Raw genomic sequence first — 11,849 nt, forward strand, 5'->3', positions numbered from 1 at the left:
ATAGGTCTGTATAATGTCCCTGAAAGCCCCACTATTGATGTACCCTGTGAGTAACCCTTACCCTCTGTGAGTACTTTAACATGCTTCTTAAAAATGCAGGAAAGAAGAAGCACTTACCTGATGAAGAAGCTGCAGCCCTGCTGCAGCAGATGCTCTCCTCCTACTCCTTCTGCTTGTTCTCGACATAGTAATGAATCCATGTTCGCAACTTTGTATGAAACAATTTTTAGGCAATGCTACATGCATACTGTTTGGTTTCCCCAGTCCCTCTTTAGGACCCAAACCCCTGATGCCCCTGTTTCCTCCCCTGATGCCCCTTTTTCCTCCCCTGATGCCCTTTTTTTCTAGGAGCTCGGAATGTTTGCTGGGTATGAGGATAACACAGGGTTCTAAAGCCCTAAAAGCCCCAATAATGTGTATAGAGACAGCGGGAAATGGCTTTATAAATTAAAGGGTGTGAATAAAACCCATCATTCTTCTTCTACGTACTCTGCTCAGTTACACAAATGCCCCAGAATAGGGCAAAAGTCACATAAAAAGTTTCTGTAAAGCCCCACCTCCAGCCACACCTCTAACCACACCCACTAAGACAAAAGTGCTCCTCTTTGGCCATAACCCCCATTGTTTCATATGTTCAGCTGGCAATGTACACCCGTTACATTGGTGCATGCTTTTGTGCTATATGACAATTAAGCGTTCCCGGCAAATATTCTATAGGAGGGAATTTTACATGATGAAATAATTATTTCAGAGAAGGGTTTGAGTATTTGATATTATTAGGAATGATGCTTCTTATGCTGCATTTATTCATTACATTTAGCTGAGTAAGTGGAACAGCAGCTTTAATACAATAACCACTGAGCTGCCCATGTGGCCAGTTGCCTGTGGAGGACCTGGGGAGCAGTTATGTGTTATGACCGCTAGATGGCAGTCTTATTTTTCTTCTCTAGTAGGTTACTGCTGCCCTCCACTCCGTCGCCTTCGGAGGATTTCCGTAACCAATCGGCAACTTTCGGATTTGCTCTCCTATCTTCGGCTTTCTACGGATACAATCGGCTATTTCCGTCAGCAGAGTCTCGTCTCCGGCATCCGTCGGTTATTCCCGCCAGGACTCGGCTGTCTCCGGCGGCCTCCCCGGTAACGGTCGCTGTGAGTTTAAATGAGCCGGAGCCGCCCGATTGACGTCCTGAGAGTCGCCGACAGGGGAGAGAGAGTTCCCGAGAGTGGGAGAGCGAGCTCGTACAGGAGGCCGAGAAGAAGGCCGGATAATGACGGTGCTGCAGGAACCCGTCCAGGTGAGAGGGGGCCCGGCTGAGCCGAGTACTACACACCGAGGCCTAAGGCCTAGTGAGGGTAATGGGCAGTGTAGTGGGAGACTGCAGTAAGAGGCAGCCGGGGACACAGCATGGGGGGTAATGACATGCTCTGTGGGGGCAAATGCCAGATTTATTAGAGGATAATGGGGAACAGGTAGCTAAGGCTTTTAACAGGGAAAGGAGGGTATTGGGGTAGAAAGATTATGGGGTGATGAGAAAGAGGGGGTGCAGCAGCCTAGGGTATCGGCAGGTAAACGGGGCTAAAGCAGGTCAGGGTGAAATTGAGAAGAGATTGATCTGGGGCAAGTAGATGGGGGTATCATTGGAAATGTATTTGGATGGTTGGGGGTAAGGAGGAGGCTTGCTGATGAGGGGGTCGGGGCAGAATGTTAGGTGGGCAATGAAAGGGAGCTTGACAGGGTTGAGCTGGGAAGACATGTTGGGGTGAAATTGTATGACAGGTGTCGGGTTTACAAGATCCGGGCAGAAAACGGCCTTAATGATATTGTTCGGCGGGGGGCCGCCTGCTCGGCTGCCATTCCGTTTCCACGGACGGGGGTGCGTATTATTCATAAAAGGGTGCAGCGTTAAAGGGACCTTCAGCCATCATTTGCGCTTTAATGCAGGGTTCCACCATATGCATGTTCCCCTTTTACGCACCCTCCGGCCGAACGCCTCTTTCCCCTAAGGCTAGCTGGGGGTCTGTGATGACAGCTGGATGCCTGCCGGTGACATCTCCAAGAAAGCCTTGGGTTGGAGGCGATGGGGCGGCTTCTGGCGATGGGGCAGTTGGGGTGGTTTCTGGCGATGGGGCGATTTCTGATGATGAGACAGCAGGATGGTAAATAGTGCTGGATTTGGAAAGGCGATGGGTGTATGATGGGCTATTCTGGTGCAAATTGATGCATTTTGCTTTATGCGCTGGAATGTCTCATTTGTTGCTATGGCGATAGCTCTACGTCTATCATTTTGTGTCAGCTCCTTCATATATAAATACCCCGTGACGGAAGAACAGAGGCTGGTGAATGTATAGTTGATGTGGTGTATGTGTAAACCTGAGACATATCGGATAGATTAGTGACGTTTCTTTTCCTAATGTGACCCTTTCCTGTTGCGAGATTTTATGGGATCCTCATGTGCAATAAGGGTCTGTAATACACTACTGTTAAAACCTTGGGGTCACTGAGCTGTTTTCGTGGAAAACAAGGACATTTCTGTCTAACGTAATTGCAAAGGGTTTTCTAACCATTAATTATCCTTTTACACTTAAACTTGGATCAGCGAACACAACGTGCCGTTGGAACACAGGAGTGATGGGAGTGATAAAGGGCCATTGGAACACAGGAGTGATGGGAGTGATAAAGGGCCATTTGGAACACAGGAGTGATGGGAGTGATAAAGGGCCATTGGAACACAGGAGTGATGGGAGTGATAAAGGGCCGTTGGAACACAGGAGTGATGGGAGTGATAAAGGGCCATTGGAACACAGGAGTGATGGGAGTGATAAAGGGCCGTTGGAACACAGGAGTGATGGGAGTGATAAAGGGCCGTTGGAACACAGGAGTGATGGGAGAGATAAAGGACCGTTGGAACACAGGAGTGATGGGAGTGATAAAGGGCCGTTGGAACACAGGCGTGATGGGAGTGATAAAGGGTCTCTGTACGCCTTTGAAGAGATTCCATTAAAAATCAGACGTGTTCGGCTACAATACTCATTTACAGCATTAACCCCATCTGCGCTGGATTTCTGATCCTTTTCATGTTTTAATGGAGAAAATTATTTTCTTTCAAAAACAAGCAAGTGTCTAAGTGACCCCAAACTTTTGATCTGTAGTGTATGCGTATAAACGTCAGGACGTATCCTGGGAGGGAGATGCTGCGATCCCTGAATACATGGATTGCTTCCTAAACACTTCGAAATGTGACACCGATTGCGGTACCTCGTATTGTGTGGCGTGTTGGGGGGATATGGCGTACCCCCTTATATACGGGAGCTGAATGCGGTGGTGTTTTGGTGGAAGGATTCTCCGTCACTGGTGCATTTTGTCTTTTCTCTTCCCAGGCTGCTATATGGCAAGCGCTGAATCACTATGCGTACAGAGACGCCGTGTTCTTGGCCGAAAGACTCTACGCTGAAGGTAGGTGCCGAGGATACCGCGTCCGACCCAACAACGTAGCGGCAAACAAATGTTACTGTATCCCACCAGGTTCTCCCATCCTCCATCTGGTGTCCCGATGGTACACAAAATGTATGTACTAGCACCTTTATATCGTGATTAATAGTCTTATTAGAATAGCTCTGGCGGTACGCACTCCCTTTATTAAGTCAAATGCTGACAGCGAGAGGTCGAAGTTCCCGTCGGCTCATCTGCTTGCCGTCTGCCGCTGAATTGTCGTTAGTTGGAAGCGTTTCCGTACGACGGGAGCGATGATATCCGGCCAAAGAGACGTCTTCATCGGCTGCCGTGCTGGGGGGATTATTTCTGCTTTCCTCATCCTGATATTGCTATGCGTTGGGAGCTTCTCCCGCCTTAGTGAATAAAGCTCCGGTGGTGAGCCAAAACCCAGTTCTCCCAGCAAGGTGGGGGGGGGGGCGGAATGTGTGTCAGGGGGCAATGTCTTCTTTTTGCCTCCGGGGCAATTTTATTGACTTATAATTTTTACAACGTTGGTATTCTTAATATCCTCACAATGAGTACGCTCTCTAACGACAAGCATTTTAGACATTTTGTTGATTTTTTTTTTTTGCCCGCAGTGCATTCGGAAGAGGCGTTATTTCTGCTGGCCACGTGTTATTACCGCTCAGGAAAAGCATACAAGGCTTACAGACTCCTGAAAACCCACAGCTGCACAACCCCACAGTGTAAATACCTTCTAGCGAAATGCTGCGTGGACCTCAGCAAGTGAGTATTCCCTTCCCTCGCCCCCATTCTGACAGCCATGTTTTTGTCCTTTCCCCTCTAACCTGTAACCCGTGTCTCCCGGCTCTGTCTCTCCTTCACGTATTTATCTCGTCACCCAACCTGTCCGGTCTTCCTCGCAGCCACGTCTCTTTCTCCACTTTGCCCCAGATGTCCCTCTCCAGAAACCTCCCCATCCGACTCTCTCCTCCCTTCCCCGCACCCTGTCTGTTGCTCTCTTTTTTTTTTTTTTTTGCCGTTACACGAGAGTGCCATCTTTCGGATGACATTGCCCGTCTCCTTCCACCCTTCACCCTTGCGTCTTCTGCTCCTGGACCACATTTTCTCCTGTTGCCTACAGACTTGCCGAGGGAGAGCAGATCCTGGCTGGCGGGGTGCTGAATAAACAAAAGAGCCAGGAGGAAATAGTTACAGAATTTGGAGATTCTGCCTGCTTTACACTCTCGCTGCTCGGCCATGTATATTGGTAAGTGGTCGCAACGTGTCCATTCCGTCCCTTCCTCTAGAATCTCTTACAAGCTTCTCTTGCGAGCCTCCCTGAAGCTATAAGTTGCGTAACATTTGCCCATCGGCTACCTCGCTCCTGTAGGCTGCTTATTAACTCAGTAGCGAAGGCACCGGATCTTCGCTAGTCCTTTCTCTATGGCTTGTAAGAGCCCCTAATGTTTTAACCCTTTAGCCCAAGCAAGTAAAGTTGTTGCCTTGGCCATCTACCTAAACGTATAGTTTTCCTTTCTAAAAATGGCTAATAAGACATTACTTACATTGTGTTCTTTACCTTTTTTCTTCTTGTGTAGCAAAACGGATAGACTGGCCAAAGGATCCGAATGTTACCAAAAGAGCCTTAGTTTAAATCCCTTCTTGTGGTCGCCGTTTGAATCCTTATGTGAAATAGGTAAGTGGGTGATAGGACTACGTGCCATAAATGTCTTGTACTTCATGCTACGGTAGTTATGCTCAGAGGATAATTTATTATTTTCTTAACCATTTTATTAATTTAATTCGATTAAAGTATATTATGAGGCCTGTTTTGATGTTACGCTGCCTGGCAGGTATGAGATGTGATTGTAGTAAAGGCCGCGATCACAATGACCAATAACAATTATTGATGGCTTTCTAGATATGTTTATCCTCTCTATCATGAAATGATTGTTACGCGAGGAAACGGTTTGTATTGCTTTCGAAGTAATAGCCACCTCTCTCTTTTTAAGGTGAGAAGCCAGATCCAGAACAGACCTTTAAACTGACCTCCCTCCAGAACTTTAGCAGTTGCCCACCTAACACTTGCGCAGTGATGGTGAACACACACAGCGTGATATCGCACAGGCAGCTCGACACAGTGTTAATGGAAACTCCGCAAGACACTATAGTAAGTGTGCGTATGCTCCTCTATACACCTATCCCCTTCGCGATTGTCAAAGCTGCCGCTCTCCAATAGTGAGCCTGCGCTGTGCATTCGGGTTTGTGTCCATGTGGTGATCTGGGAGCTTTAAGTATGGTGGTCCGTAAGTGGAGAGAATGGAGCTCTTGTATTGCATCTCTTTACACTAGGGTGGAAGAGCTTGTGGTCCGACAGGCTTTATACCCGTTCTGCATAAATTAAACTCTGTGTAGTGTCCAGCGCGGCGCGCTTGCACGTTTTGTGTGAATCTGTTGGTTACCATAGTATTTGTCAGTAAATAGCAGAGGAATGAGAGTATGTAACTTGCAGCGCAGCACAGCGTCACGCCGTCTTCTTCCAAGGAGGTAAAAGGTGCCGGCCATCGGTTCTGCTTCTTGCAGGAACTGAACAGACTGAACCTGGAGTCCTCCAATGCAAAATACTTACTGAACACAGATACGTCGGTGTCCTACATAGACCCAACTGTCATCTCCCCTGAATCCTACCCCCTGGGGACCGGCTCCTCCATCTTGACCAAACAGGCGCAGAACAAACCAAAGACTGGACGCAGCCTGTTGGGGGGTCCGGCCGCACTAAGTCCACTAACCCCAAGGTAAGATCCTTGGCAATGGCTGTTGTTGACTTCTGACGAACCACTTGTACTAATCCCAGTGTGCAATATGACATGTTCTCTCGACAACTTTCTGTAGCCCTCAAGGTATTAAGTAATTTAGTGAGCATAGTTGGTATACAAAGCATTTTCTGGCTTATTGGATCATTTCTCCCTCAGAAGGTAAGTCACTTGTTCCGAGGAGGTTCCTGTAATAATGATGCCATAAGAATGGGTGGCCCTCAAAGCCATGAATGAATGAATGTTCTTCATGAGCAAAGCCTCTCCCATTCATAATTTGTTTTATGCTCATTCAATCCATATTTTCTTGGTGGCCATTCTTCTTACCAGAGCGTTTGTTTCTCTTCTGCGTGAAGAGCCGCCACATGCTAAGACCTAGGGTAAAGGAATGAGGAATGGGGATTTGTATGAGCAATCCGTCATGTCTATTGGCATGTTATTCACGTGTGTCTGGTGTCCCCTCAGCTTTGGGATTTTGCCATTGGAAACTCCCAGCCCTGGAGATGGATCCTACTTGCAAAACTACAACTCGTCATGTGTCCTGGACGTGCCATCCAGCGGCGCCCCGGCAAAAAAGGTACGATGGTTTGTGTGTCATGCGCCTTGTGGGCAAGCTGGCAGCTTGTCATAGTTTGCGTCGCTAACCTTCCTTCTCCCCTTTTCTCAGTCTGTTCCCAGAATCAGTCAAACCGGAACAAAGTCTGTCTTCTCACAGAGCGGCAACAGTCGAGATGTCACTCCAGTCCTCCTCATGCAGACTCAGGGTTCTGGCCCTCAGACAAGGTATTATTGCGCTGGTTCATGAATTAGCTGAATGCTTCCTCTCATTCCTTTATCCAAAAGCTAGCCAGCATCAAGGGGCATGTTTGCGTAAGTTGGGCGGTTTAATCTATGAAATGTCCCTTTTAATGCTCTGGATCTTCTCTCCAGCACCACACCTCAGGTCCTGAGCCCAACAATAGCCGCGCCGCCCAATGCGTTACCACGTCGGAGCTCACGGCTTTTCACCAACGACAGCTCCACCACAAAGGTAAGCCGTGGATACCCAGATTCCGTTATAACTCTAAGCGGTACTTTGAGGACCTTAACCTGTCCTCTTCTGCCGCTTCCTCCTCCTTTTCTTTTTAATAGAAATCCATTGGGATGACTTTATCAGCCCACGCTACTATATTATTCTTTGCATGCAACTGTTGGGTCTACCGTGTTCCTCTCTTGGAACACACAAACACGGCTGTTATAGACATGATCTCGACGAGGACAGCAGTCTGGCCATGTGAATAGTACACCGAACAATGACGTGATTGTATACTGAGAGAGCGGCTTTTGTTATTTCTGGCGCTATTACTACCGTCACCTCCTATGTTTGAGGTTGCAGACATGCCTGACGCGGGGCTTTTATTCAGAAAGGACTCTGAGGACAGCCTGCATGTAAGCGTGTTACGCCAACGTGTAAATAAGAACCTGGGGAGTATTGGGTAATTCTAACTTCCCTAAATAATAGGCATTATTATTATTATTATTATTATTATGTTTTTCCTTTTTGACTGTTCTTGCTGCCGTGCTTGGCATGTTAAAGCACATCTTCTACTCCCTAAATAGCGGGGGGGGGGGGGGGGCTTGAGGTCTTGTTCTCACTAAAGGGCTGACCTTATCCTCGGAGGGTATATCGGGCCGTATAATACCCAATGCCGAGGCTGGAAGGGCAACTCCATGGGGCTGTCGGTGGCCACAAGACCACCCACCATTAAATCCAGACCATCCATGGTATAGACAATGCAACAGTTACAAGCTTTTTATCTGTTAAACCGTGGCAACAAACCTACTGGAGTTCATAAACTTGTGTCGGATGACTCTTTTTCTTTTTTTTTTTTTGCCACATTTTGGATGGCGGGGTTAAGCCAGGTCCGGTCAGTGCTTTGTGTGACCTTTTTATAAACCGCCGTCTGTAATTCTGATTCTCCCTCTGCAGGAAAATAGTAAAAAGCTGAAAATGAAATTTCCACCCAAAATCCCGAACCGGAAAACAAAAAGCAAAACCAATAAAAGCGGCGTCACGCAAGCAAACTTGAACGAGAGCCTGGAAATTAGCAAGCTGGACGCCTCGATTATCTCCGAGGGGAAGATCTCCAGCGTTGGCCCGCAGATCCAGGCGCTCAGTATACAGAAAGCGGCTGCCGGTGAGGAGTAGCAGGGTTTACCGAACGTCTACGAAGGGCAAAATTGGAGTACCTGAGCTATTATTCCAAGTCATATCCTAGGCCTATTAATAGAAACATTGTAAATTATCTGAAAATAGCATTTTTCTCTCCTAGAAGGGTTGATGAGTCTCCTGAGGGACATGGGGAAAGGTTATTTGGCGTTGTGCTCGTACAACTGCAAGGAGGCGATCAATATCCTAAGTCACCTCCCGTCCCACCATTATAACACGGGCTGGGTGCTGTGCCAGATCGGCAGGGCGTACTTCGAGATGGCGGAATATCTGCAGGTATGAGTCCGGAACCTTTATAGAACATCTCGCGCCGTGGAGTTATTGGGGGTTTAGAGAAATGACACGGCCAAGCTCATTCTTTCTGAAGTCACCATATTTTTTTCTTTTCTTCCCCCCCTCACGCTTCTATAGGCGGAGCGGGTGTTCTCTGATGTGCGCAGGATTGAAAACTACAGAGTGGAGGGCATGGAGATATACTCGACGACGCTATGGCACTTACAAAAAGACGTGGCGTTATCTGTCCTCTCCAAAGATCTGACGGACATGGACAAGAATTCCCCAGAGGTACCAAGATGTGTCCAAACGTTGCGAGGGTTTTTGAGACATATTGGCAGCTTTTAAATGAAGACCTTATGTATTACTGGATCGTTTTTAGACCACATCAGTAGGGAGAGAATGGTTTCTAGAACATAGTTGCCCTCTTCTCTGTAGCTTATGTTGCCTTCTCTATTTTCAGGCTTGGTGTGCTGCCGGAAACTGCTTCAGTTTGCAAAGGGAGCATGACATTGCCATAAAGTTCTTCCAGCGGGCGATTCAGGTGGATCCGGGCTATGCCTACGCGTTCACGCTGCTAGGGCACGAGTTCGTACTCACCGAGGAGCTAGACAGAGCTCTGGCCTGCTTTAGGAACGCAATCCGCGTCAACCCCAGACACTACAATGCCTGGTGAGCTACTCAGACTGAGACGCCTACTGATAGCCGTTGGGCTTGGTGATGTCCCGGCTAGCCTGGCCTCCTAGTTGGCTTGTACTCATCTGTACATTGCTTGCCCTGTCTTTTAATATCTGCTTTCCTGTCACAGGTATGGTCTCGGAATGATTTACTACAAGCAGGAGAAGTTCAGCCTGGCCGAGATGCATTTCCAAAAGGCACTGGATATCAATTCCCAGAGCTCTGTATTGCTGTGTCACATTGGAGTGGTAAGTGCCACCTTCCTTCCAGCGTAGCGAGTATCGCCTCTCGTGCTAGGTGAAGGTGGTGGGTTAGTGACTCTACTTACTTGGGCGTTTTTCCTGCCCTCCTCCCAATTGCAGAATGATTCAGTCACTTGCCGTCTGTTTTTGTTAATTGGCCATTTATTGTCCACGCTAGAGCCTGGATTTGGTCCTGCTTGGCTATCCTTCCCTTTATATTCCTCCTAGTTTATTGGTCTCCCTGTAAAGCTGGCCATTGGAGACACCTGGGTCCAATGTGACTAGTGTCTTATGTCTGTGTCTTGGTCTTTGCGCAGGTGCAGCACGCGCTGAAGAAGTCTGACAAGGCTTTGGACACTTTGAACAAAGCCATTTCCATTGACCCCAAAAATCCTCTATGCAAGTTCCACCGGGCCTCCATTCTGTTTGCCAACGAGAAGTACAAGGTGCGTATGGCGGCTGTGATGGTGCCGGTGGAGAGTGGGCTTCTTACTATATCTGATACTGTTAGACCCAGAGGTCTCGACATACAGCGCTAATGTATTTGTTACGCATCTCTTTCAGTCTGCGCTGCAGGAGCTTGAGGAGCTGAAACAGATTGTCCCCAAGGAATCCCTTGTGTACTTTCTCATAGGAAAGGTAGGAAGAGGGTCCTTTTCCAGTCCTAATAAATAAATATATATAATATGTGTGTGTAATCATGCGGTTATACTTCCACCTCGCACCGAGTAAATGAAAGTTCTCCTTAGGTGTACAAGAAGCTGGGGCAGACACACCTGGCCCTTATGAATTTCTCATGGGCCATGGACTTGGATCCCAAAGGAGCCAATAACCAGATCAAAGAGGCCATAGACAAGCGGTACCTGCCAGACGACGAGGAGGCAGTCACCCAGGAAGAACAGATTAGCGAGTGCTACCCCTATGAATCAGGTTAGCGTGCGAATCCTTACACGGTTGTTGTGTGTACTGGGTCTTAAGGTGATGATGACTCCCCGGTGTCGTCTTTGAAATGCTCCCGATACAATAGCTTTTCAGTGCGTTTCAGGGAGTCCTGCCAGGGACTGGAAATGTTGAGCTGCACCTCCCATGATGCTCTGTGTCCTAAAAGTTGGGTGAATGTGTCTAGACTCTTATCTCGTATCTGAATGACCTTTCCGTGCCTCACCGCAGGTATATCTATGGCTAGAGAGAGAGAGACCTGTTGCCCGCCATTTGGCATTGGCATCTGCAAGACTTTAACGAAGGTTCAGAGATGGCAGACAGGAAGGTCGCACTTTAGTATACGCGGCATATCCGATAACATATGGAGTCTAGGATCGCTCCGGTTATTAACCATGTTCTTTTGTTGTTTATTTTGAAGTGGGAACCGACGAATCACAGGAGAGCAGCATGACAGATGCAGACGACACACAATTGCACGCTGCTGAGAGCGATGAATTTTAACCCCTCTTACCCTGCGGGACCTGTGGGGCAGAGGAGTTGACTGTTATTTTACTCTGCAACCCCCCCGGCCTCGCACCCTTGCCTTCTCAGACGCCTTTGGCAGGCCGCCATTTTGTATCATCTTCATCATTGCCTCGTCTACCGCCGTCGGCAGTTCTTTTCCCGCTTCCCATCCTCTTCGTTTTAATGACCGGCAGAGAATTAAAGACTGTGAGATTATATGGGTAGCATTTACCTGGCCTCCTTTTTCAGGGAGAGGAGGGTTCCGGGGGCGTGAGGAAGGCAGGGATTGAATCTCAAACGTGGCCTCTATAAATGGTGGTGGTCGGTCTGGACCCTCCGGAGGTAGGATGGAGCTCAGCCAATTCCTCCTCCTAAACAAAGATGTTTAAGGCAAAATAAATACCCATTCCTTATACCCAGGTCCGTTACATGGGATACACCACTTGTCTCAGGCCAAGCCTCTTTTTACCCCTTGGGGGAGAAAACTCCTGTACCGCTCCAGAGAGGCTTACTAAGAAAATAGTTCAGCCGGAGGGTTTCTTCCTGCTCTCGGTGCTCCGTTATAGACGTTCCCCCTTCGTAAGCAGCCCAAGGTAGGAGAATAAAACCGCGCACCTGAGCCAGTATTTCTCTTTAATCGCAAATGTTCTCCACGCTGCATGGGCAGAAACAGGCGTTAACCTCTTCCTAACTCTTCTTTCCTTTACTGCCCAACTTGCCCGTGCGTTGCTGGCCATCGTTGATGTTCTAAA

At 48.1% G+C, this 11,849-nt stretch overlaps 1 protein-coding gene across 1 annotated transcript; it reads left to right on the forward strand.

Annotated features, from left to right (window-relative positions):
- The first annotated feature begins 1,074 nt into the window (after nt 1-1,074).
- Nucleotides 1,075-11,517, forward strand: CDC27 (cell division cycle 27). Its single transcript, XM_053454105.1, has 19 exons — nt 1,075-1,295; nt 3,379-3,454; nt 4,072-4,219; nt 4,578-4,703; nt 5,035-5,132; nt 5,449-5,606; nt 6,020-6,231; nt 6,715-6,826; nt 6,917-7,032; nt 7,180-7,279; nt 8,219-8,426; nt 8,562-8,734; nt 8,870-9,022; nt 9,195-9,403; nt 9,540-9,657; nt 9,969-10,097; nt 10,216-10,290; nt 10,401-10,581; nt 11,012-11,517. The coding sequence occupies exons 1-19, from the start codon at nt 1,269-1,271 to the stop codon at nt 11,092-11,094; spliced, it is 2,502 nt and encodes an 833-aa protein (XP_053310080.1). The 5' UTR covers nt 1,075-1,268; the 3' UTR covers nt 11,095-11,517.
- The last annotated feature ends 332 nt before the right edge of the window (nt 11,518-11,849 follow it).

Source organism: Spea bombifrons, chromosome 13, assembly GCF_027358695.1.
Source record: "Spea bombifrons isolate aSpeBom1 chromosome 13, aSpeBom1.2.pri, whole genome shotgun sequence".
Classification (NCBI taxonomy): Eukaryota; Metazoa; Chordata; class Amphibia; order Anura; family Pelobatidae; genus Spea; species Spea bombifrons.